This window comes from Pteropus vampyrus, unplaced genomic scaffold (assembly GCF_000151845.1).
Source record: "Pteropus vampyrus isolate Shadow unplaced genomic scaffold, Pvam_2.0 Scaffold32, whole genome shotgun sequence".
Lineage (NCBI taxonomy): Eukaryota > Metazoa > Chordata > Mammalia > Chiroptera > Pteropodidae > Pteropus > Pteropus vampyrus.
Window position 1 is genome coordinate 648,639 of NW_011888813.1, and position 27,344 is coordinate 675,982.

General features: G+C 41.9%; 1 protein-coding gene and 1 pseudogene across 2 annotated transcripts in view; one reads left to right on the top strand and one right to left on the bottom strand.

The window, feature by feature from the left end:
• POMT2 (protein O-mannosyltransferase 2) overlaps window positions 1-27,344 on the bottom strand; it is a 37,343-nt gene that overhangs the window by 3,497 nt on the left and 6,502 nt on the right. For both annotated transcript variants that reach the window (XM_011357078.2, XM_011357077.2), the window contains exons 2-15: window positions 25,872-25,956; window positions 21,501-21,605; window positions 19,526-19,634; window positions 17,692-17,800; window positions 15,936-16,095; window positions 14,505-14,611; window positions 13,705-13,787; window positions 11,860-11,969; window positions 11,019-11,085; window positions 8,400-8,469; window positions 6,506-6,584; window positions 5,209-5,360; window positions 4,707-4,798; window positions 3,718-3,794 (exon numbers count right to left, since the gene is read on the bottom strand). In XM_011357078.2, the coding sequence (XP_011355380.1) occupies window positions 3,718-3,794; window positions 4,707-4,798; window positions 5,209-5,360; window positions 6,506-6,584; window positions 8,400-8,469; window positions 11,019-11,085; window positions 11,860-11,969; window positions 13,705-13,787; window positions 14,505-14,611; window positions 15,936-16,095; window positions 17,692-17,800; window positions 19,526-19,634; window positions 21,501-21,605; window positions 25,872-25,956 (1,405 nt within the window). The remainder of the gene's footprint in view (window positions 1-3,717; window positions 3,795-4,706; window positions 4,799-5,208; window positions 5,361-6,505; window positions 6,585-8,399; window positions 8,470-11,018; window positions 11,086-11,859; window positions 11,970-13,704; window positions 13,788-14,504; window positions 14,612-15,935; window positions 16,096-17,691; window positions 17,801-19,525; window positions 19,635-21,500; window positions 21,606-25,871; window positions 25,957-27,344) is intronic.
• LOC111737937 lies at window positions 20,360-20,478 on the top strand (annotated as a pseudogene).

The following is a 27,344-nucleotide window of genomic DNA, read 5'->3' on the forward strand; positions in this document are numbered from 1 at the left end:
ACCACCGGCTTCCAGCCACCTTACTTCTCCCAATGAGAGAGCCTCCAGTTCCCACCAAAGACAGTCCCGTCAGACCCTCTCTGCTGGAGAAAAAAAGGAATGAAGGATCTGTTTCCTTCAGGCCAAAGATAAGTGTCCAGAGGGTGAAGGTGGGGCATAAAAAAATCAGGACTGACTTATTTGTTCCCTCGTAAGGTCAACTTCAAACACAAACCCAGAAATGCCAATGAGTTCCTAGACTTTAAAAATTTTACTTTAGTGTTTCTCAACTTTTTTCATTTTATCTCCTCCCAAACTTTTCAGATTTTTCTTCCCTAAACACACCCCCCTGCCATTTTAATACCATAGCTACACTGTAAATACGTTTATATCCTGTATGAATACCTGTGCTTTATACATTAAAAAATTAAGGTCTGGCTCTCCAAGAACACATTTTACCCACTGAAAATGCTGTCACTCTGGTGAGAATGCACATAGCCTGAAGGACCCAGCCCCAGCTCCTTTAATCCAGTAGCCAAAAATATTCAACCACCTGTCTCCACATGGCAAAATCAGGCCTTTGCTGAAACAGGAAGGAAAAGAATCGGGATCCTGGATACTGGCCATCAGGATGGGCACTAGCCTCATTTCCAGGACACACTGAGAAGGCATGCCCAGAAGAGGAGCACGGTGCTATGAGTCAGGTCGGGGGTTCTCTTCCTCAATCCTACTGACATTTTGGGCTGAAGGCTTTGGTGTGGGGCTGTACTGTGCAGTGCAAGATGTTTAACAACCTTGGCCTCTGCTCACTAGATGCCAGAGGCCCCCCTACCCCTCATTTACGCCAGCCAGAAATGTCTCCAGACATTGCCAAATATCCTCTGGGAGGAAAAATCACCTTCTGTTGAAAACCACTGGTCTAGCTAAAGAAAGATTCAGGAGGTATGGCTCAGTGAACTGCCACCCAGTGCCTTACTAAGTCCTCGAGGCCTCCCCATGGTGGCTGGGTTGCTTCTCCAGGATCAAAAGTGCCATGGGGGATGTCGGACCCAGGAGCCAGCTGCACAAACCCTCAACCACTATGGCTATCTGAAGGGCCTCAGAATGAAGAATGAATCGTTCTGGATCCCAGAGCATCTGCAGAGTGAAATCAATTCCTTCAAACGAGTATAGTTCAGTCCCAAACTTGGGGACTCCAGCCAGGTATAACAAGTCAAAGACATCCTATTCACTCCAGTATACTCTGAGAAATCCAGCCCCTTTACTAAACCAAGATATAAAAGGAAGGAAAAATCTGTAACCATTATAGGTATGTGCATTTGTACGTTATTCACTATGCTTAAAAACTAGAGTGGGCCTGTTCCAACTAAACTCACAGGTAAGGCAGCCTTTTCCACCCAGGCCTTAGACTCTCCACTCAGCTGGCAGAAAAACCCTCTCTCCTGCGGTTTCTATGGTCTGAACTATTTCAGTCTCTCCGCACCCTGACTCTACATTGGCTGAGTAAGAAAGGTGCCCTATATCCTTTTTCTTCTTTGACTCTATCTCTTAGATAATGAAAGAAGAAATGAGACTATTTAGACTTAGTCTTAAAATTCTATCCAGACCCATAATGATATTTTGACTGACAGGCACATATTCAAAAGAGCTGTATCATCAGGCCACCGTGACAGCTACAAGCAGAGTCAGAGGAGAAGTGACCCAGAGATTGCTTAATGGCAATTCATCACCTCTCGATGTGCAGAAATGACAAAATTTGAAGTTTTAAAATTTAATCTGGTGACTTAAGTCAACTATATTTACTGATACTGCTTACATAATCACTTCCAGAAAAGTCCACTTGACAATGGCTCATCAGGGGAAAAATAACAATTGCTACACCTCTCTGTAACCCTGTGGGTAGAGTGGTAATCACATCTCTGGCTTGAGATACAGTGATCCTTAAACATCAATCCTACAGAACACCGGTTTCCCCCAAACCAGAGTAAAGGGGTCTCCCCCTACACATCAAAGCTGCAGCAGGATTTCTCTAACTCACAGGGAAAAATTTAAGCTAGTGGGTAGAATTTGTCAATTTAAAGATTTCTACTCTCGGACCTGAACAAACACTTTTCCCAAGAAGACATACAAACAGTCAACAGATATCTGAAAAGATGCTCAACTTCACTAGCTATTAGGGAAACACAAACCAAAACCACAATGAGATACTACCTCATACCTGTTAGAATGGCTGTCATCAATAAGACAAGAAATAACAACTGCTAGAGAATATGTGAGGAAAAAGGAACCACGGGTGAGAATGTAAACTGGTGCAGCCACTACGGAGAACAGCATGGAGGTTCCTCAAAACATTAAAAATTACAAATAGAATTACCATATGACCCAGCAATCTCTCTTCTGGGTATCTCCCCGCAAAATTGGAAAACAGTTAACTGTAAAGATATATGCGTCCCTATGTTCACTGCAGCATTATTCACGGTGGCCAAGACATGGAAACAACCAAAGTGTCCTTCAATAGATGACAGGATAAAGAAAATGTAGTATATATATATATATATACAACAGAATATTATTCAGCCATAAGAAAAGATGAATACTGCCCTTTGTGACAGCATAGATGGATCTTGAGATTATCATGCTAAGCAAAATAAGTCAGACAGAAAAAGGTGAGAACCATATAATTTCATTCATACGTAGGATATAAAACTGAAAGCAATAAATAAGACAAATCATCAAACAAAAACTCACAGACAACAGTTTAGTGGTTATCAGAGGGAAAGGAGGTGGGGGGAGATAGAAAAGAGCAAAGGGGGTCAAACATATGGTGACGGAAGGAGATTGACTCTGGGTGGTGAACGCACAATGCAGTATACAGATGATGTATTATGCAACTGTACACTTGAAACCTACATAATTTTATCAACTAATGTCACCCCAATAAATTTAATAAAAATAGAGAGTTCCTCTCTCAGTTATTCTTAAACCTGTGATGCTTCAACTGCTATCAGCTACTAATGATACAGAGTACAAATACTAAGTCTTAGAAAACCTTAAAAAAAATCAACCATGCCCCCTAAATGGTGTGTTTCTGTCTGAGAACATGAGTGGGCTTGTGGTTGAGATTTTATGCTACATGTAAATCACACACTCAAACTAGCTATTCATTCAAGTTGATCCTAATTTCATACAATGGATGAACTATCAGTGTCTCATCTTCAACCAAGAACACTCTGATTTTTCAGGGGCTCTGCCACCTGAACTGATTTGAGAATCACTGAAGCCGAGGAGTGCAGTAGTAACTAGCACTGACTTTGAAATTCTGCTAGCCTGGCTTTGAAGCCTGGATCCACCTCTTATATTTAACTGTGTGACCCTAGGCAAATTCCTTAATCTCACTGTGTCTCAATTCCCTCATCTGTAAACTGGGAACAATAATCTCCATAGGACTAAAATAAGTATTAAATAAGTTAATATATGTACAGTGCTTAGAGTACAGCCTAGCACATAAGAAATACATAAGTGTTCACTACCATCGCCATTATCACCATCATCATTACCATGATCATTCTGTGATAAGGGAAATGCCTTTAAAGATCAATTAAACCAGTAGGTGAAGACACTTCCAAAGTCCTCCATAAGGGGCAGTAGATCTATACCATGGCTACTGATCTGTGATCCGAATTTGTGGATGGTCCAGAGCTCTTAGAGAAACCACCAAATGGGAGGGGGCCATAGTACCCGGATCATCACCATGTGGGACTCCAGCAAGATCTCAGGAAAACTTGGCTGCAGCACATCCAGGCTGATGTTTGGTACTAGAAAAAGAAATGACAGGAGAAAACTTTGATCATTCATTCTCTCTCCTTGCTGTCCATGTTATCCACACCACTGCCAGAGTCTGAGGGTAGCTTTCCTGACAAGCTGACCACCAAGTAGGTGAAAGTTTTGAGGAGATGGAAGAAAGCTTGGCCCAATTCTTGATTATTCATTCAGCATGTATTAATCTCTCATCAGGCATTCTGAGAAATACAAAGGCAACAGAAGACAAGGCCTGTCCGTGGTGCTCCCCTAGCTCTCAGCACCATCACCCTTCGTTTCGATACTGGCTCACATGCTGCTCTCCCCTGCTAGGCAGAAGGTCTGTGAGAACAGGGACCAAGTCTATCTCATTCAGCAATATATCGCCAGGGCCCCACATTATTCTCATCATACTCAATAAAGAGTTATTAATTATTGGTTGGTTAAATTAGGTGTAAAAAGAATGAAATGGGAAGCACGGAGAAGAGAGGAGAAATCAAGCAGAAGCATGAAGAGAATAATTTAGGAGGACAGATGATGAATCCAAAGACTCACTGAGTTGAAGATGACACTGAAGTGGAAATGTCAAACTGGAGCCTGGGAGTATAGCTGTGGGGCCCAGATCAAGGGCTGTGGCTGTCACTTTATGTAAAAGCGTTGACTGGTTGTAGGGAGGGGTGGAACTCCACACAGGGACACAGGGGAAAGTACCAGCCTGCTCCAAGCCTTGAGGGTGAGGAGGTACTCGTGGTGCAGGAGACAGAAGAGTCCAGAAGGAGACAAGACAGACAGGCCTGCATTACAGGTGGCAAGGGGGAGAAGAGTCCAATCCAGCAAGAGGCAAGGAACATGCGAAGAGGTTTATTTTTCTAAGATAAGAATTACTTATGTTTCCCTTCAGAGCCAGCCCAGGAAGTGACCTCACTCACATTTAGGATTGATATGGTCCTCCACATTCCAGATGGAGTTCAGGGTTTCCTTAAGGTATGGAGTGCAAGTAACTTCCACCTGCTCCCAGCCCCTGAGAAAAGTAGTTACAGATGTCGCTCAGAAGACCTGAAACTCACTGGAGGGCAGCACTGTCGACTGCTCTTGAATTCATGGAACCCCTCTCTTTTCGACTCAGTGGAAGTGCTTTTTGCACCCTCACACTACCATATTTCACAACTACCCTAGCATACAGTATTCCCATTTTAGAAAGACATATAGATCCAGAAAGTTGTCACAAGCCAGATGTCAAACATTCAGCTATCACAACACATAAAACACCAAAAGAACTCTGGAGTTCTGTGCTCTATACAGACGTGATGCCTTTTCTCCCCCCACCACTAAAAATAAGCCAACAAGAGGTAAACATTGAAAATTGGGAAATGGAAGCTTCTGGTATAGTCTTTGTAGTGTGAAAGAGAAAAAAAAAACCCAAAGACTCACCACTTGGGCAGAATCTTTCCCGAGGAGCCCAGGACACAACCTGTGACCAGATGAATGAAGCGAATTCGACTTCTCAGCACTTTGATCCGGTTTCCAAATTTTCTGTTAACAACCTCAATCCGCCAGAAATCATTTGAATCCCCTGTCCCATTCTGCCACATAAATCAAGAAAAAAAAAATACAAAGAAAGTAAGATGACTAGAGAAGACATGTCAGAAAAAGGAGAGAGCCACCCTTTTAGATGCCATCATGTTACAAAGGCCAGAGACTAAATCAGCTTCAATGACGGAGGCAGGAAAGGGAACAAGAGGGCCATGGAACTATCCGAGGTGATGGGTTCTGCCCCAGCACTCACTATTACAAACAAAAAAAACATAGTGTAACTCCTGGAATCTGAAGTCCAATCCTTCACTTCACAGGACTAGAGTTTAAATTCTATCTAAATAGACGTTTTTGCCCTCCAACCAAACTCAAGACATCACTCTGAGACAACAGAAATAGATTTGGGTCATTTGCATCCATTTCCTTGGCCATCTGGACACCTACTCATCTAAGCCAGAAAGGTCTGGCCTGGATAGTATACTTTGGAAATTTGGAAATTAAGACCATTGTGTCTAATTCTCTTGGAGAGGCCCCGAGAAACGGATGAAGTTCAGAGTCTTGGCTCTAGCATCAGTTCGATGAGCAAATAAAGAGTTGGGAGGTCCACCTTAAGGAATCTTGAATATTTACTGGCAAGGAATGTAGATGATAGTCATAAGTCTAACTGCCTACTAGTTGTTTTGTCTTCAAATTATTCCCCAAGCGATAAGTATTCATTCAGCTTCCTCTATTACTCGTATCACTTCAAGGTAGTAAAAATCCAAAAGCAATGTGGTTAACATCCCTCTGCAGAAGAAGAAAGTAATCCTTAAGAATAAGGCCAAAGAGAATTTGGGATCTAGAAGAGATAAACTTATATATTCATCTGGAGTCATATTGTGGGTCTGCGGCTCCTATGTCCAATGTGATTTTAAAAGGAACCAAACAGTATTCAAATTTGACATTTATTAAGTGTCAGAACATAAAAATTGCATGGTTATTATGGGAGGAGAGAGAAAGACAGCGACAGATTTCATAGGCTGCTTTTCCCACAGCAAGCCTAGCCAAAAAGTTCCCAAATGCTAAGAGCATCCCTGGGCAGTCTCCAATCCTTAGGAACATCCCAGAATTCTGAGGGGGATGTGTTACGCCACATGGCCTTGAGCCAGGCCCCACGATTTTTTACATCCTGCTCACATTCCAGTAGCTCACTTACTATGCCATAGCCAGTGACCTGATAGTGCTTCCGGGTCAGGGGGGCCTCATGATAGTGACTGTGCAAGTTCCGAGAAGTCCTAGAAGTTAAAAGAAAGAAGTGCCATTATTTTGAAGAAAAGAGATAGCAATGTTTCTCCTTTTACAAAGGATACTCAGAGTCATCTGTTAGAATAAGAAAAATTAGAATCTGATTATTAAATCCAACATATCAGGAACTTCTTGCCTATTTACTAATAATATCCAGAGAATTGCCCAAACCAGGAGGGACAAATGGCAGGAGTACTGGACTACATGCCCCAAAACAGGCTAACTTTAGGTAGGGAGCAGGCGGTAATGACTTTAACACATCTGGTGGTTCTGAAGCACTTAGTGTACAGGTGTGGGGAGGAGAGAATTTAAGTCTGTAATGTACACATGCCTGAAATAGGTAAACCTCCTCTCTCCCATTTGCTCTATTCCTATCATCAGTTTTATAAAGTGAGGATCTCTGGGGAAAGTGAGGGTTTAATTTGGCTTTTATTTACATTGTGCTTTTTATACTAGTTCTTATTTTTATCCATAATAAAAAAAAATGCTTTATAAAAACTTTGGAAATTTTCAAAATTAAAACTTAATAATCAATAAAGTTTAATTTATTAATAAAATTTAAATTATTTAATGATAAAATTAAAAAGTTAAGTAACCATAATCCTACTAACCAGAAAATCCACTGCTCAGCTCAAAGTTTTTCTGTTTAAAATCTCTGATTTAAAAAAAAAAAATCTGTATCTAATAATTCTAGTATACGAAACTTTTGATGGCTGCTTCTGTCTTTGTTCCTATTGATTCTTGCACGTGGTGTCCTATTTCCTTGTGTGTTCAGTTATTTTTTTACTATGTACTATTCACTGTCACTGAAAAACTGTTTATTAGAATAGATGACAATGTCTTTCCCAAAAGAAGATCTACATTTGCTTTTAGCCAGGCAGCTAGGAGACATTACTAGTCTAGGATCATGTTCATTTAAATTTATGGTTTGAAGATTTTGAGACCATCCAGTGAAATAAATTTGGGCTGCAAATCCATATAAGGATCAACTAGTAGTTCTGACTTCTCAGGAACCAGAGATAGTGCCCCCCAACCTGATGCCTGAACTCTCCCAAGCACACTCTACTTGTACCTAAGCAACTTTTCCCGGGCATACATGGATAGGGCAGATTTACCCTTACCCTAAGCCTTTTGTGGCTCCAAATTTGGGGGAAGGATCACTTAATAAATTTACCACTTTGAGTTAGCCTAGAGCTTTGACTTTAAAACTCCCTCTCTCAAGAGGCATTCAAAACCAAAGATCAAAACTCAAGATTGTGGGATCAAGGCAGAAGTGGCTGCAGTGTCTCCTTATTTCTCTAGATTACCTCTTTCACTTAGATTTTGCCCTGGTAACTCCTTACTATCTTGTCAGCTCTACAATGCTTTTAAGAAGATGTTTTTATATTATTCCAGTTTTATATTTATATTCCAGTTTCTGTATTATTAGTCATTTGCAGTGAGAACATTGGCTAAATAAACTAGCTTGCCATATTTTTGAAAACAGACTCCTACATCTTTCTAAAGGCGGCCATTTAAGAAGCAGCTTTGGGCAACTCAAATTTTTTCTTTTTTCCTCTAGGAAAAGGGAAGCTGAAAGGTACATTAAAGTTCATAGCTCCCCAAAGCCAAAATAGGCAGGCAAAGGCTGGCCTGCTTATTTCATCAACCTTCCTAAAATGGTTCTATGCCCATCCTAGCACAGCAGCCTTGTTCCATTTACTAGAGACTCATCCAAATCTGACTTGTTTATTTCCAGCTTAAAAAGAACTCTCTACTTTGGGTGCCCATACCACTCATTTATCCCAAACAGCAAATTTACTTACTCTTTATGTTCTAGTCGAATGATGTCTCCATGTCTTACAAACTCCACTGGGAATGAAGGGTCTAGGGGATCTGCCAAGAGGAAACACGTATTGATATCTGAAATCATTCACTCATTAGGCAAGTACTGATTGAGTGCCTACTGGTAAAGAGTTATAGTACAATGTGGTATGTGCCAGAGGTACCAACAGAGTGCTGTGAGACCAGAGAGAAAAGGCCCCTGTCACAGAGGACTAACTAAGTCCTAAAACTAACGCTTGAAAAGTCTTTTTAAAAAGGGAGAGAATTTTTTCAGATGAACAAGTTGGGAAAAGGCATAGAGGCAGGAAATAACAACACTCATCTGATGAATGGCAAAATGGTTTCATATTGTTAAGGTGGGTGAGTAGGAAGGAGAGTGGGAACAGATGACTGTGTGAAAAGTGGGGCGAAACTATGGATGCCAAGCTAAGAAATGTAGCCTTAATCTGACAGGCACTGGAAGATTTTTAAGCTGAGAAGCCACATAGTAATAAGAGCTTTCTTTTAGTAGTAAAAACAGTTCCATAAATTAATCCCATGCAAATTACCATTTGCCCAGCTCTCCTCAAAATCAAATGTTAAACCCTGCAAATTTTGCCACTGATAATCCTGTCTCTGGCAATACACTTGCTAAGTGTAAGGCAAAGAAAATGATGAAATGATGCAAGAAAGGGACTACAGTTGACTGTTGAGTAACATGGGTTTGAACTGCGCAGATCCGTTCATATGTGGATTTTTTTCAATAAATACTGGAAATGTATTTTCTCTTCTTTATGGTTTTCTTAATAACATTTTCTTTTCTCTAGCTTACTTTATTCTAAGAATTCAGTATATAATATGTATATAATATACAAAATATGTATTAATTGACGTTATCAGTAAGGCTTCTGGTCAACAGTAGGCTATTATTAATAGTTAAGTTTTTGAGGAGTCAAAAGTTTTACGTGGATTTTCAACTAGGCAAGGGGTCAGCACCCTTAACTCCCATGTTGTTCAAGACTCAACTGTACTTCTGTGTCATCTAGAAGTCAAGACCAATCAGGATCTAGAAATGTGACGACAATGGAAAAGGAATCAGCATAAATCACAGCAACACAGAAAGATCCTTGCAAATTTCCATCCCAAACAGTGAGATACTAACAATCAAGGTCAGGAAGACAAATCTGTGAGCACAAATCACTAGCTATCAAGAAAATTAGAGAACTCAACCACAGAGATGCCCATTCCTACGTGGGCTTTTAAGGTCTTTTTAAAAGATTAATCAGCAAGATGACAAAAAAGTCAATGGGGAGGAAGTTTTATTTCATATAAATTTGGCAGGGAGGGCATACATAGCCATCAAGGACTCAAAGACCATAGTCCACACAGTTCCCACTTCCCATAGTGCTTACAGCTATCTACCTTCACACACATCCTTAGTTGCTTGGGTGAAATGCAACTATTTTAACCTAGAAGCACAACAGAATAACAGACCAGGGATGTTTAAAGATTTGGCCCGTGCCCCCATGACTTTTGAAGTAAAGCTGGTCTTCCCTCATAACACTTTCCTGTGATAAACCACCTCAGTTTGGCCTGTTGAATCAAAACACAACCAATACCAGTATTAAAAAGGTATAGAAACAGACCCTGCTCAAGACTACCGTAATTTACATTACTGAGGAGTAAGATGCAAAGACAGTGGTTGTGTATGCCACATTTCTAGTCTAGAAACCACAGCAAGAAGAAAAAGTAGAGAAAATAAGAAAGAAGGTGAATTCAGATGAGCATCTGCCACTTCCCCGTAAAGGCTCAGAAGCAGCTGACTTGAGACAGGCTGAGCCAGGTGGTATTTGCTGAGGAGTCACAGAGAATACCTATGGCATAGGACAATCTGCAGGGGCTCAGAAGGTGAGTGGGAGATGCCCTCTGTTCCCTTTGCAGTTGCAGCAGAAGGCACAGCCTGCAGGTAGCTAGCTGTCTGACCGAAAAAAATAAGATCCAGATATAGCCCATGTCATAAAGTATTAAGAGCCCAAGAGGTGTGCTTCAGAGCAACTTTGCCCAGGCCAGGCAGAGGCAGATCAGCAGGCATTGAGTGAGGCACCAGACATCAACCACAGGACTGGCAGGCCCTCAAATCTCCAACTAACTAGCCCAGTCCAGGGATGACCAGTGGGCAGCAGCACTCTATTATATCAAGACAATTAGAGCTGTACTATGTGCGGGGGTCTGCGATGCTTGGTGTGCTCTAAATTAGAAATGAGAGCAGACACCATGTACCTCAGCTGGGGCTATTCACCAGCCTCTGGTGGCATGTCCTGGTAACCTCTTCTGGATTAATTCTGAGTCTTGGCCCTGCTCTCTGGCTTCAAAATGACAGGTCTAAGAGCGAGATCTTATCTGTCTTGCTCACTGCCAATCCCATAGGCTAACAACAGCACTTGGAACATAGTAGGTACACAATAAATAATTGTCAAATGGGTAATTGAGACAGTAAAGACATTGTCAAAGAATGTTCAAGAAAGCCCATCTCAGTATCATTCTTTTGGAGGCATGAGAAATGTTAAGAGGAGCTCAGAGAGAGTAACAGCATAAGAAATATTGGTTTCCAATCACATTACCTGAGTTTGTGTTATGTTTCTTGATAATCCACAGGTTGTTGTAGTCCTTGTGCAAATAGGTGGTGACCTGGTGTTGGTGGGGAGTCGGGGGTAAGAACACCATCACTATCAGTACAGCCGGCCACAGGACAATCAACAGCAAGCCAACATTGCTTAACCTCTTTCAGAAACCCCAACCACCAAACTGAGGGGCCAAGTTTCCCAGCAGGACTCAGAAGTAGCATGGGTAAGTGAGATTCTGTTCTTCCTTCTGCATTTAGAGGACTTTTCCCACCAAGAGGTACTATTGCTTTTCCCCAATTTAAAGATGAAGATACTGAAACACAGAAAGGTTAAGGAACTTTTGTTCAAAGTCATACTTTAGTGGAAGCAGGATTCAAACCCAAATAACTTAGTCTGGTTCCCAGATCTGTGTTTATAACCACTAAACTTTACTCCTCATCCATCCTGTGCCAGGTACTGTGCTAGACACTAGAGCCTCCCAAAAGCTAAAAATTAAGGAGCAAAGAGACAGAAAGAAGGATGCACTCATAATTCAGTGTAAAAAGGGTTACTACACCATCTTGTAAAAGGTGTCAAGAAAGCCTGTCATTCCAGAGGCACTTAATCCAGTACCAAGCAGAGGTGGGCCTATGGTGGTCAGAGGGGAACACCTAAGCTGAAGCCTAAAGAAGCAAGGGTTAGCCGGAGGAAAGAGGGAAGGGTGCGGGAAGAGGAAGAACGTTTCAAGCAGGGGAAACTGCTCAGGCAAAGGATGGGAGGCAAGAAAGAGAATGGCAAGTTCAGACCCAGCAAACAGTTTAGTATTGCTGCAATACAAGCGCACAAAAGGCTCGCTGACCTGCTGCTGGCGGGCGCCAATGCCCTCAGGGTAGAGGTGCCTGTGGGAGTGGAGATAGCCAATGGCCATCCGCAGGTTCTTCACGGTGATCACAGAGCCGTAGGCCAGGTCTGGAAGGAAGGCAGGCAGTGGAGGGTGTGAGCGGGCACAGCGCGAGAGGCTGCCCATGACTGGGAGGGGCCTCCCAAGCCACAGGGTTCACCAAACCTGCTTACAAACTCCACTGGGCCCGGGACTGCCTAAAGCAGGCAGGATGCACAGCTGCCTTCTCACTCATACTGGTCAGCTCAAGAGAGAGCTCAGTACAGGGTCTAACTTGTACCCCACCGCCCAGTTCCCTTCCTCCTAAGGCTTTCAGAAGAAGCTTAGTATTAATGATGTTATTATTAAAACCATTTGTAACAGCAAAAGATTAGAACAAACTTGTCCTTCAGCCAAGGTCTGGACATACATTCAATGGAATGAAGAAGCATTTTATGTCTTCACCTGGAATGTGCTCCAAGTTATAATGTTATGAAAGATGGTTAAGATGGACTTTCCACAATTATTCCTTTGTGTGTCTCGAATCTAATCTCATATAATGTAACTGTTCAAAGGTATTTTGGTGGGGTTTTTTTACTCTGAATTAAAAAAAAAAAAAGGTCTCACTGCACCAGGATGGCTTACTCCTGTCTTCCTCTGTTCATTCAGTTGGTCAACAGACTGTACCAATTACACAGTAGATCCAAAGTGAAGGAGGCTGGCTGTAGCCCTAGTGAGCCTAGTTTGGAAAAAACAGCTTCATACACTGATGAGCACAAGACAACGGGCAAGTACTCCAGCAACATGGTGGGAGCCCAGAGCAAGGTAGGATGAACTCTCACCCAAAAGTAAGAGGATGGCTTGATGGAAGAGATCACAGCTCAGCTAGATAGCTTTCCATTGGATATCTCCCTCCTCTAATTCCACCCTCTCCATTGTCATCCTTTACTTTGCCACCAGAGTCACCTCCCTACAGCACAGCCTTCCTGGCCTCCTCCTTGCCCAAACACCTCCACTGGGTCTCCACTGCTTGTTTAATGAAATCAAACACCTCATCCAGACGTTTCGAACCCTCATAATCTAGGCCTAACCTATCTTTTCAACCTTATCTTCCATCACTTTTCTGCCTATAACCTGTGCCTTTTGCTGTCCTTGGCCTTGATCATTCTGTCTTTTCTGCCTGATATGTCCTCTCCTCCCTCTCCATCTGTTGAAATCTACCCATTCTTCCAGGGCCTGACTGCAAGGCAACTCACTCTATGTACCTCTGATCCCCTCCAACCCCCAGAAGTGATCTCTCACACCCTTTGTTCCCCATAGTTCTGTGTTCCTTTTTATATACTTAACACATACAGTCATATCATGTAGAGATCCTCTACACTAGACTCTTTACTCTAGAGGGCATCCATCTACAGCCTCCAATGTGGCTAACACTTGCTCAACTACTATCTGTGAATAAGTAAATAGATGTGAGTCGTAGAATACCATGGTGGAAACTGACCAGTTGTCCTGGAAGGCCTTGTTCTTTCACCAGATTCTCTCTGGTTGGCCTTTCCACAGAGCTGGCTTGGGTGCTTCCACAGCCCCAATGGAGAAGTTACTCTTTAGGGTCACAGAGGCTGCCACTCAAGATGTCTACCTCTGTACTTCCTGTGTCCCAACTCACTCTCTTGAATATTCATACTAGAAATAACTGGATCTTTCTCCCACTTTGCCATCTATAGGCTAAATTAACTCAGGCTATCATATTCATCTTTTCAATTCAATTCCCAGGAAACTCTTTTGCCCTTCTATCTTCGTAAAGACCAGGAAGGAGACACTCACGTTCAGGGATGGAAGCATTGTGGAGGTTGTTTCCTGCAAGCCGGGCCTGGAAGGCAGAACTGAAGAAGCCATCGCCAGGACCACTGTGAGAAAGGCGGAACAGAAGAGGGCCAAGTAATAGAATGAAATCATCATTTCCCAGGAGCCCAAGAAAGAGCCCTTCTCGGTTATTTTAAAAGAAGTGTAATATCACGAGATACACATGGGTGATCTCAGAGTGGCAGTGTGATATCACAAGATACACATGGGTGATGGGAGTATAAGAAACTGGAGTTCAAATCCCAACTCAGCCACTTACTAGTTCCGTGACCTTCGGAAGATACCTAACAGTGTTTAGCCTCAGTTTCTCATTTATAAATTGGGGATTAAAAAAAAAATCAAAAGAACTCAAAAGTGATTATGATTAAATGAGATAATATGTACAAAACACTGAACATAGTTCCTAACACTTAGTAGCTACTCATTAAATGGGAGCTGCTGTTGGTGTTACTGTTATTATTGTCCTCACTCCAACTGCACACTCTTATGGTGGCCCATCCCTGCTTAAGCACAAGGGACTTTGCTTAAGGATAAGGGTCAGTTTGGCTACTAGGAAATTTTCCTCTTCCTTCCGGCTAGGGTGCTGGCCTTTCTGAGCCCTTTGGATATCCAAAAGACAGAACATAGGAAACAAACAGGAAAAATCTCTTGGGTCCCCCTCCTATCATCCCACCTACAGACTGAGGAAATCACACCACCCAACCATGGTCTTAGAGGAAAGAGGAAGACCAGAGCAAGGGGCTGAGAAGGCTCTGCTGTACCTTTTATTCAGCACCATGAAGTGAACAGCGTAAGTGGCCGTGTAGAGAGCCAGCGGCAGCACTATGAGGCACAGGATGCGAGCAGTCAGGTGTTTTCCCATAGTCACCTGCAAACAGAACCAGTGTGGGGTGCTGGGCATAGGGGGCTTTGTTATTCCTGATGCCTTATATGTGCATTATATATAAGTTTTTATGTATAAGTCATAATCATCAAAAAATTGAAAAACTAGTGGCCAAAAAGAAGTATATGTGGAAACCCTAAGTCTTTCCATAACACTCCATCACCGAAACAATGAGGGAACTAAACATGGGCCAGCCCTCTGCTGGCTGTCCAGGCCCTCACCCAGGACCCCAGACTGTCAATGCACTGACAAGGCGCTGTCTATACTATCAGCATCACCACTCATCAGTCCCCTCTACATCCCAGTCAGAGTCTTTGCACTTTCCCCATGCTTCCTGTACTGTGCCAGGCCCACCCATCACATGGTTAACTGCTCTTTATTTTAACTTCAGGCCTCCACTTCCTCTCAGAAGCCATCCTAGATCATCTGAGACTGTGTTCATGCCCTCATCTGTGCTTTCACAGCACTTACTGGCTGGACTGTAATTGCCTGCTTATTTACTTCTCTCTCTCCATTGTCTCCAGGGGGCTTTATTCATCTTCATATTCTGTGTCTGACATTTAGTGGACAGTCAGTCTATATGTTCTGAATAAATAAATGTACTTGTTGGGACTTGCTACAGAAGTAATGGAGAAGCATTACAGTAATATAAGGTCTGCAGCCAGCCTCCCCTAAGTTTGAACCCAAGATCTGCCTCTTACTACCTGTATGAACATTACTACCTCTCTAGGTCTCGATTTCCTCATGTATAAAGAGAGAGTTATAACTATCTACAGCATAGGACTATTATGAAAAGAAAATGAGATAATGAAGGTAAAGCATTTTGCATAATGCCTGGCACAGAATCAGCCCTTAATAACTAATACTGTAATAAACCCTAAAGGCTCTTCCTACTCTCCAAATCTGGAGAGCCTAGGTCAGGAAAAGAAAACCGTGAGTTCGGAAAGTCACCACATCCATTTTACCTAAGGTCCAAGGCAGTCAGTATCTGCTATATATTTGGCATGAGCACAGCTAGACAGAATTCCCTGGCTGGATAGTTTGTAGAGTATTTAAACAATATTACAGAAACAAATGCCAAAAGAGTTCTAAGGATGTGAGTCCATCCTCTCCCTTTATAGCTCTCCAGCCTCTCAGTCCTGGCCCACTCCCTGCTGTCGTGCTGCCTACAGCGGGCAGCTGGATCCAGCCCACCGGGGGCCCAGAATACAGCCCCTCGGCCACCTACAGCAGAGGTGGAGAAAGGCCGCTGGCTGTGCTGAGCAATGCTGGGGAGCAAAGTCATTTCTACAAGCACTTGGGTTCTCACCAATGAAAGACTGAGGTCTCCAAACAGGTGCCAAAGGTCTGAAATGGTGTTCCACCCCACTTGCAGGATGATAAAGAGGCCAACAAACTTGACCCCTAAAGCACCAGCCAGATTAATGCCAGTCAGGCTGAGCCAGAACCACCAGGGGGCAGAGAAGGGCCTGAAAACCAACAAACACAGAGTTCAGTTTGGCAGCTGGAACCGAACTCAAAAGCAAGAGCAACAGCAGGACAGGGCAAAGGTTCTCTGACGCTGAAAGGCTGTGCTGTGCCCTCTATTTGAGGGCTCCTAACCGCAGAGGACCATGGTGGCTCCAAGGAGGATGTGATCTGTGAAACCCCTGAAACTGCAGGAAGCACAGTATGAGAATGAGTAGGATCTTTTTTGGGTAGAGGGGCCATAGCTTTCCTGGCTAAGTACAGAAGTAAAGCAAACAAGAGGTTTATTCTTCAGCAGTGATCAATCACGTGGAAGTCAAAGGAAAATTGAGAGAAGCCTGCTGGATTCAGACAGCCTTCTCTTTTGTGTCACTCTTGGACTTTGGAAAAGCCAGCATTTATTGAGTGCTTACTGTGTGTCAGGCACTGTTCCAAGTATTCTAAACATATTAACTCTTTAACTTTCACTACAATCCCATGAGGTAGATCCTATTATTATCCTCTTTTAATACATGAGGTAATCAAAGTACAGAGAAGTTAAGTAATATAGCTAGCAAGTGGTGAGGCATGATTCCAACCCTGGCAGTTGGGTCCAAGGTTCGCTACCCTTATAGAACTTAGTAAACCGTGCTGCAATTTTCTGATTATCTGGCTGCCTCCCCTGCCAGAGTGAATGCTCCTTAACAGCCAAGACCTACGTACCTCTGTATCTCCAGCTCCTAGCACAGTACCTGGCACATAGCATGCATTCAAGAAATAGCAGGTGGAAGTGGATGTGGTAGAAGATGATAACCCAAAGCCAGAGAGAACTGGCAGTCACTGGATCAGGCTTTATCAGCATAACACAAGTTAATGAGCTTTGCCATGCCATGGTGAAACCAAGTTACTTCTGAAAAGCCTAGGCGGAGTCAGCTCTTTTGGTTTAAATAGAAAGAATAACCTATTCTCTCATAGGTAGAGAATGATCTGGAAAAGACTGTCCTAGGGGAACCGGGCTCTCCAGAATAGCTTTTGAACTGACCACGGCCTGCAGGGATTCTCTTGACTGCTATGGACATTCAAACCAACCTTTATGTACATTATTCCCGTCGTTAGGTCAGGACTGGGTAGAACTACTGGGTAGAACTACTGGGTAGAACTACTGAGACAAATAGTTCCCAAATGGTATCTATGCTGGTACCCTCCCCTCTAGGATAAGGACTGTGAAAGATAAAAGTGGTCCTAGGATCTCCTAACCAGCATCAGTGTCAAGACGTAACTTATAAGATGGTGAGTGGGGGAAAGCATTAGGACCCCCTCCGTAATATCCACAAACCCCTGATTAAATGCATTCCCACTGTAAAAATGATAATACTCTTGAAAAAGACATTTTCTTGGTCTTATGTAAAGCAAAAGTATCTATAGAAAACTTTTTAAAATCTATTTTTATGATCTAAATGGGCCATCTAAGTTAATTAAAAAAAATGTCGGCTTGCCTTAAACTCAGCTTCAAGGCAAGCCCTCTAGGTATCCACCATTATCCCTGACCATTATAAAAATTCTGAAGCTGCTACAGCTTCTAACCCCCTCCCCTGCCCGCCAAAGATGGTGTTTCTGACCTGTCAGCACAAGAGTTGTACTTGACCATGCTCAGCATGGCAGCCATGATGAAGAACATCAAGATGGGGTCAAGGAGGATATACTGGGACAGAGTGAGGCATCCTGTGTCTGAAAAACATGAGCTCAGTGGTCAAAAAGTAGAATCATAGATGGGCCCCCCTGAGAACCAAATACCCCAGCAATAAGAAACAGTCCCCCTGGCGCTTAATTTGCACATAAGCATTTGTGCATTCAAGACTAGCTGGGCCACGGAGTCATCACTGAGTCATCAGGGAGGTAGAAGGCCACAGCTTTGGGGTACACCAAAGCCCAACGGTATGAAACAGTATCTCACACTGTTTCCAGCCCTTCACCCAAGAAAGGAGCGTGTCATTCATTCACATAGAGCAGTCCTGAGACAAGGGCTCTTGCTCATTTCTGCCATCAGAAAGGGAGTTCTGCCACCCTGCTATGCAGCCACAGATGACCTACCCCTAGGACAGAGTCTTACCATTTTATATGAAGTCTCTGTTGGGAGTTGATTGTGCTTGCAGGTACCAAAGTAGCTTTTTTAAAGAAAATTTTATTACATCATGCCTCTGCTTAAACCCTCCAATGTCTTCCCAACTCACTCAGACTAAAAAACTCCTCATGACGCTGCCAAAGCCAACATGGTCTCCCTACCTATCCAACCTCCTCTCTCAACATCCTCTGCCTCACTCCTTCTACTCTGGCCACACTGGCCTTCTTGCTGTTCCTTGAATCCAAGTATTGCCTTGTACCAAGACCACTGCATATGATGTTCCCTCTACCAGAAAGAATACTCTTCCCTTAGATCTCTGCATGACATAATCCTTTGCTTCACTCAGGTGTCTGTTCAAGGCCACCTCCTCAGGGAGCACTTCAATGACCACCCTACCTAAAACAGAATGACGCCCCATAACTCTATTCTTTATTTACTCTATTTTCTACATTGTACTTATAGCTTAGGATATTACATTACAGACTTATTAATTTACTGGCTTATTGTCTGCCCCACTAGTGAGTAAGCTCTAAGAAAACAATGTCTCTCATCAGCATATCCTGAGGCCAAGAAAAGTACCTATCGCAGAGTAGATGCTTTAAAAAATAGTTGCTGAATAAAAAATGAATAAATGACTGAATAAATAACTAAAATGGAAATTTAAAAGACTAGGAAAAAGCCTCTAGTCTTTTACAGAAAGGCCCTATGATCTTGCAACATACCTATCAAAACAAAGCCAGAATCATCCATAAAGTACCCACCTAAATTGTTCTGGATTAAGCTCTATGAAGTCATGAATTCGCTTTCAGAACAAGGCTGGCAATAGGATCAATTTCTACAGATCAACTCTCATTTATCCATGTAAGGATTAGCCACAGAAAATATTTGTTTTCCTTTTGCTATCCCCCTGCTACCCAGCTACTTCTGAGACATCTGCCCTTGTATTCAGTTAAAATTAATTTAAGAAGAGTAAACTAATCCTGATAACAACCTAAGAAAAGAAGAATTAAAATTGTAAGCTTCCTTCAAACACGTACACACAAATTTACCTTATTATCCAATCCAAACTCAAATGGGGATAACTTGGAGATAATCTATTCCTTGGGATTACCCATGGCAACTCTCCCCTCTAATAAAGGTTTGCTACATAAGGTATTTATATATGTATTACATATATAATGTGAATAAAATGAGATTTGTGATACATTTACCCAATCCTAAAGTTACTTGAGAACTGGGCCTATAGACAGGACCTTTGAATGTGCTGACTTCCAGCTACACTCACAGTGTGGCAGTCAATTTTCCAATAAACATGGCATAACGCAACTTACCAAAGGTGAGGAGGGCAGCGGTGAGCAGCGCTGCCGGGAGGGACTTGGATAGCTCCAGCACAATGAGGTAGGCAAAGGGGATCAGCAAGGAACCAAGGGACGCACAGAACTATGGGAGAAAAAGAGAAACAGTCAAATAATCAGCTAAGCTAAGCCTCAGGAACCTACTTGACTTGGTACCAACACATATTTAAGATGGAGAGCCCTAATAAAGGCATGAGTTGGTGACCTAAAATTACCTGGAATATGTATAAATGAGAAAGGGGTAATATAACAGTGAAGCATCGAATCAAGAAACATTTGTGTTCCCACTGAGCACCAACTTTTGCACTGATAAAAAATCAGCAAAGTTCAGCCAGGAAGGTGTGAGCAGGACAGCACACTGGTTTCAAGTGGGGGACGCTGGGGTTGGACTGCCCCCATCACTGCTGTGACCCTGAGAAAGTCACATCTCTGTATCTCAGCCTCCCCATCCATGTAATGTGAATAAGAGTTCCTACCTTACAGGGTTTATTCTGAAGATTAAATGACCTAAAGTTTATTAACACACAGGAAGTTCTTGATAAACAGCCTCTATTACAAAACTGTGGGAACAAGTTATGAAAGATCTCTCCGAAGGTGTTTTAATATTCCAGAGAATTCTAATGTTATTTCTATTATTTCTCCCTTGGCCCTTTTCTTCAATCATGCCAGGAATCTCTCTTTAATCTACAGGTATTTTGACTTTGGAAAAGAGATTGCTTAACACTTCAGTATCTGGAGGGTTTTGTTTTGTTTTAACCACCAGCCTTCTTTCTACCTCCCTACCCTGTCCATCAAAAGTAAATAGATATAGTCTATGGCCATATCACCCTGAACATGCCCGATCTTGTCTGATCTCAGAAGCTAAGCAGGGTCGGGCCTGGCTAGTACTTCGATGGGAGACCACCTAGCAAGACCAGGTGCTATAGGCGTTAAAAAAAAAAAAAAAGTAAATAGATAAGCCCAAGGGAATAGAAATTCTCACATTTGGGTTGTCACTTTTTGTCAACAGAAAGCAATGTGCCCTACTGTGAAAGAAAATGAGGCTGTTATATTTGGCTTTCTCAATTTCCACAGCAAGTTCACAGTGAGTCAGTCATGCTATGTGGTGTTCAAAAGTCATTAGGAAGACACAGAATCACTTAAGAATACAAATCTGAGGGTATGGGACACTCCTTGTTTAATATGGTATATGACCATGCAAAGCATCCAATGATTAGCCCCAAATAAGCACTTAGCATTAATCTAAAGTGCTTTGATCTCTTCAGAGAGAGGAGTTTGAAAGTGTAACCTGCTCTGAGAGCTTCACATTGGAGGTCAGTTTATTCAGGTTTTACTGAGCTACAGGTATAGGGTCGCCAGAGTTGGGTGTTTAGGCCCTGCTATATACTCCATCAAGGCTGATGCTGAGACTCAGGGCACACAGGGACTGGTTGAACACATGGCCTCCCTTCAAAGCCTAGAAAATTCCTTGTGTGTGCCTAAAACCTTCATGGGAAAGAAGCAGGAACCTGGTGACACAGGTGTGGGGTATTGAACCGTAGGAAAAGGCCCTCAGAGGTAGACAATACTCCAGCAGTTGTGGTTGGAGAGAGGAAGAACACGTAGCTTGACAATGTGCTGAGGCCAGTGTTGGGGCTACAGGAGACTCCTAGCTGCCTAGGTCCCAGGCTGCTCTGCAACCTGCAATCCGATGCCTCGCGTGGGCAGGATAACAGGTGAAAGGATGGGCTTGCTCTAACCTATGCAATCTCCTTATTATCTGTGACCTCCCCTTCTCTTCTTACCCACCTCAGTTCTGAATCTCTACTATAGGGTGTGGGTCCAATCATCTCCCCACTCAAGTCCATTTATCTGTATAGACCTGCCACCACACCAGGGCTTCCACTGTAATGTTTCAGACTGAGTGTGGCCCCAGGATTCAATGAGGCTATATCAGGTCAGGAAGCCTTACTCTTCTCATTCCCATGTAGTTGTGTTGCTCGTATTTGTCCCCAGGCCTCTGGAACATAAAGGTACCATCATATCCACTCAGGTAGCCGGCAAGACCTATCAGCATCTGAGGAGAGAAACAGAACAAAGAAAAAGATGAGAGACCTTTGAGAAAGATTCCTCCATCCCCTGAACTTCCATCCAGCTGCATCCAGGCTTTGGCTTCCCTTGACAACTAACTGTCCATAGGAGTTGCCAATGAGACATTCTCTCCTGCAGCTGTTGCAGTGCAAAGAATCTCTTCTCTACAGAGCGCATTGCTTGAAACAAATCACCTCTTGTGTTTAAGGCCAAGTTCTTGGGAACAGTGCAGATTGAATACTGAGAAAGAAAAAAATACCACAATTTGAAGGGCAGAGTCAGTGATGGGCTCTCTTATTCAGCTTTCTTTCATTTGCTATGAAATAAAACAGGACAGCTTATGGAGAAGGCCATGGGCAGGGGCTGATTCCTGAGCAATTGGCCAACTGAAGGGAAAATGAGGTTCCAAGTCCGAATGAGAAGGGAGAAAAGTAGCCGAGTTGCTACACACCAAGAATAGAGAGAAGGAAAAAAAAATGGAAAAGACAGTTGCGTATCCCCTGAGGGGAAGAGAAACGTCCCAGTGGAAAAAATGCCAAAAGGCTAGAGACTGGTTTCTTCTTTTTCCAGTATTCCAAAGGGAAGCAACCTTGACACATCCCAAAACAGAACAAATCAACTATAAACTAAGACAAAGAGTCAAAACATTCGAGGGGATGAGCCTCTCCATTTCTATCTTTCCTTGGCTATGAACAGTGTAAAATTCTCTTTTCCACATAAGCAATCAGAAGCAGCAAACATAAAAACTGTCAGCAAATACCAAGCATCTGTAACAGCCCCAGGCTGCCCAGCCTGACCATGTTCCCGTTATAATGGCTGTGTGGCGCAGCAGAATACACTGGCTGTGTCGAGGGAAAGCCCTTCCCAGCAACACTACTAGTGGGGACTTGGCTGTGGACCACTAGATAGCTCGCTTTTTTTCTCTAAGTAGCTCTAAACAGTCACTCTCTATAGTTCCATGTATAGAAGCCAAAGTTCAGCAATAAATGATTATAAAGCCCTGTTTTAAAAAAAAGAAAAAAAAAAAAAAAAAGGAGGAATTCCTGGGTCCAGAAGTTAATTTAATTAATTTAATATAAGGTAATATAAGGTATTAGAAAGATAGAGCCATCCAAATACCCAGATGAACTAAAACTGACAGGTAACAATCAAAATGGATGCACATTTCTACCTGGGATCTCAGAGGACAAACCTGTCTGGTGCTGGTCTAAATTCCTAGACTGCTTGGCTGGTCTGGTAGAGTGAAGAAATGGACAGATGGTATGGATCTCAACACACTACATGCTAGCTCTCTGATAGTGGACAATAATTACTATCTCTGATAGTGGACAATAATTACAGACAACAAAACTTTCCTTGCAGGGGGTTGTGAGGATAAGAGGTGATGTTGTAGGTAAAATACCTGACACTATGCCAAGAACTTAAAAGGAACTCAAAATTCCATTCCCTCTCAGTTCTCTTAAGGTTAAAAGTAGCCCTGAGCTAATTTCCTACCTAAATAACTCATTCAAACCAGTAAGATAAAGAACCTACTAGAAAAATGGGCAAATTCATAGAAAACAAAATACAAATGGCTAATAAACATATTTTAAAAATGTTCAACGTAACTCATAAAGACATGCAAATTAAAATACTGATATACCATTTTTCACTCTCAAATTGGCAAAGTTTTAAGAGTATAATCATACCAGTGCTGGCAATGGTATAGAGGAAGCAAACACCCTCATGCACTGTTGGTGAGACTATTATTACAAGATTTTTTCAGGAAAACTTAGGAATATCTAACATAAATTTAAATACCCATTTGACTCTTTAGCTTGCCTGGTGAGAATCTTTTAGATATATCTATATGACTATGGAAAGATAAATATATAAGGATGTTCATGCAATACCTTTTGTTACAGCTAAAAACTAGAAATAACATAAATGTCCACCAACTGAAAAGGGATAAAATAATTTATGGCACATCTGTATAATGAAATAATATACAGCCATTAAAAAGAATGAAGTACATTTTTATACGCAATTGTGGAAAGAAGTTAAGATACACCATGTTTAAAATACAAATTGCTGAACGATTTTAGTCTGATCCCATTTGTATAATGTGTTATTCATGTATATACCAATATATGTATGTAAATATATACATAGTTATATTTGTATAACAAGTTTCCGAGAAGATATATAAGAAACTTAACAAAGGTGACCACAGTTATCTCTGAAGAATAGAAATGTAGGGAAAGTAGCTTTTGACCTTTTATTTCCTTCTGTACTGACCAAATTTTTTACTATGTGCAGGCATTTTTATTTCTTTAATAAGTACCTATTTGACTGGAGCCCCTGGGTGCCCAGGGCTGAGGGCCTGTGTGAAGTTGCAGGTATGGGCCTCAATACTGTAGGAGAAAACTTCCTACTCACCACTTCAAGGGGCTTTTTGATTCTTTGACTGGTTTGGCTCAGAACCTGTGAAAGCTATTTTGCTCTCTCTCACAGGTTTCTAATTTGCTCATCACTCTCTTTCAACCAGGCAGAGTACAGGACTACCAGGAGATAAATCAGAGGAGCAATGGACTGCATTCCCTAGGGGCAGCCTTAGAAAGAAGCTTCACATTCTCCCTTCACACAGGGTCCAGATGTGAGGAAAGGAAACCTTCAACAAAAACAAATCAGCCAGTGTTGTCCACATGTCTTCACTGTGCTAAGCACTAGGGGACTCTAAAAATGGATAGGCAGTCTCCAGCTAAAAGACTAGGCTGGATGTCCTATGAAAAATCTCCTTGCTACAGTCTGGTTCCCAGGCTAGCCTGATGCAAATATTCAACACATTCTGTTGCTTACTTCTATGGCAGTAAACGATATAGTCCGTGTACTGAGGTAAGAGAAGTTCATGAGGCAGTGTGGTATAATCATTAAGAGAGCAAACTAAGCAAGTCTGAATCTTGACTCTGTCACTCACTAGCTTTGCTTCCCATGGCAAAGTACTTATCCTCTCTGAGTCCCAGTTTCCTCATCTGTAAAATGAAGATATAACAGTACCTACTTCATAGGGTTGTTCTGAGGATTGCATAAGATAATGCATCTAAAGTGACTAGAATAGATTAAGTGTTCAACTGCTCTTATTTTTATTGTTGTTATTTCATAAAGGAGACAGGATGAGGTATTTTTCTACTCTGGGCTCAGAGCTAATTTTGAAATAGGCCACCTATCCCACCTCCTTCTCACCTCTCCACCTGCAGAGGCCTTCTCCCTGACCCTTATCACATGCTCTTGTGCTTCCCTTAGCCTCTCTGGCACAGATCACCATCCCTGCCTTCCCTCATCCTCTGCCTTCATCCCCAAGTACTCCATGCTCCAAGATCACTCACCCACTTTATAACAGGCAAATTCCTGTTCCCCTGGTGCTGAAGATCTCAGCCTCCAGTTAGGAAGAAAGGACTGAGTGAATGCCTGGGCTAATCCAAACACCTCTAAGAAGGTGTCTGTTTTCAAGAGTAAAATGAATTCTTATTGGTGGAATTTCTCATTGCAAAACATGTGAAAGGAACAGGTCAAACAATGTTACGTGCTAGGAGTGGGGAAGGGGAAAGGAGTTTCACTCCCTTTGGACATGAACTCCCCTAAGCTATTTCTGCTTTATGCAATATATTCCTTCTCTCCATTTCTTTTTCCTATTTTTTAAATTGAGATAAAAGTCATATATCATAAAATTCACCATTTTAAAGTATATAATTCAGTGGTTTTTAGTTTATTCACAAAATTGTACCACCATTACCATTACCTAAAACCAGAATATTTCATCACCCCAAAAACAAACTCCATACCCATTTGCAGTCACTCCCCAATCCTCCCTCCCCCAAGCGCCCCCCCCCCCCCGGGCAACTACTAATCTTTCTTCTGTCTCAATGGATTTGCCAACTTCAGACATTTTATATAAACAGAATCATTCAATATGTGGCCTTCTATGTTTCGCTTCTTTCATTCAGCCTAAGTTTATGAGATTTATCCATGTTGTAACATGTATCAATACTTCTTTCCTTTTTTGGCTGAATAATATTCTGTTGTACAGATATACCACATTGTTTACCCATCCATCAGTTGATGGACTCTTTCTCCATTTCTGAGCCCAGAAATACCCCTAAAAATACCAAAGATTTTCCATAAAAGCAACTGGTCTGGGAATTCTTTCTATAAGGCCAGGAATGAATCCAAAATCGACACTTGGCTCCAATCCTTAGGAAAGAGTTCTGCTCACCTTTCCCAGAGGTGGGTGCACATCGAAGAAAAAGGTGCGATTGATGTAGTAACTGCCCATTTTTCCAAAGTGGGTCTCATCCCAACTAAAGAGAAAACAAAAAGAGAAATGAGAATTTTTAAATTATCATACAACTCAAATAGCCTTAATAAAGCACGGTTAAAATGACAGTTAAAAGCAAAGGCTATGAGTTTCAAGCAATTAATGAGAAATTTGGATTTTTTCCAAAAAAAAAAAAAAAGCTTTTCACAAGTGATTTAAGGAAACAAGACATCAAGCTAGTCATTAATCTTCATTTAAATAGACAACAAAGCTTAGCAAATATTTACCAGTCAGTTATCATAAATTTAAATTATACTATATTTATTCTGTATCTTGAGTTTCTATTTATTTTAAAAGAACAAAGAGTTCTCCTATAATATAGAAAGGTTTGTAGTAAGAGTTTTGTTCCAAGGCTGTTAAATCAACTTATCTGAGACTACATTTGCTACTAGAAACTACTTTACTATTCTCATAAACTACAATGTGGGCTACTGGTCAGAGAGCTTTTAAACCATGGTTGCCACAGAGGTCTGATTTTGTTCAACAATCTGTGATAATCTGCTGACTATGAACTTACTGATCTTAATAATGAAACTAACCATTATATAAAAGTTCAGGGCTTTCTTACTAAATTAAGATCCTAACTAAAACCTATTCTCATTACACAAACTATTTTGTGTATGATTCTAATACATTGTTTTAAAACGCAATGCAGTCTTGTTCAATACAACCACATAAAACTTTTACATGCTATGTGAGGGCTTTATGGTGTCAGTCCAGTTATCCAGCAGAGCCTGGTCATTTTCGTTTGTCAGTCTCTCCCTGCAGCTCAGAAGAACGGCTGCTTTCTAGTGACTATCCAATCCCCAGGTCAGCTTCCATAGTATTACTGACCTACAACATAATGGGCAAAACATGCTTTTCCCAAAAATGTGCAGTTCTTTATCTTTTTTAACTCAGTGGGTCCACAGATAGGCAGAAAAGTAAATCTACGTCTGCATCTGCTAAGCACACTGTTTGACATGAAGTGAGGAGAGGAGCGTGATGATGTCAAAGAGAGAAATAACTTCCAAGCAGTGTGACAAAATAGACTTGCCGAAGAGAGATCCAGTCCCAGCTCTAGCACTTACTATCAGCATGACCTAGCAAAATCACTCACCTCCAGATCTCTTTTCTCATCTACACCACGAAGGCAATAATAGTACCTGCCATGGCCCCATCGCAGGGCTCAATTCAGGTAACACATGTGAATGAACTCTGTAGACTACAAAGTCCCATACACGCTGAGCACTATTTAAACTGAACCAACATTTCTGGTTAATTTTGAAGTCTGTTTGGAAACATACTGACAAAGGGGTATGAGATTTTTATTTCAATAAATTTCCAGGTAAAACTAGTACAGTAGGTCTTCATTTAATGTTGTCAATAGAT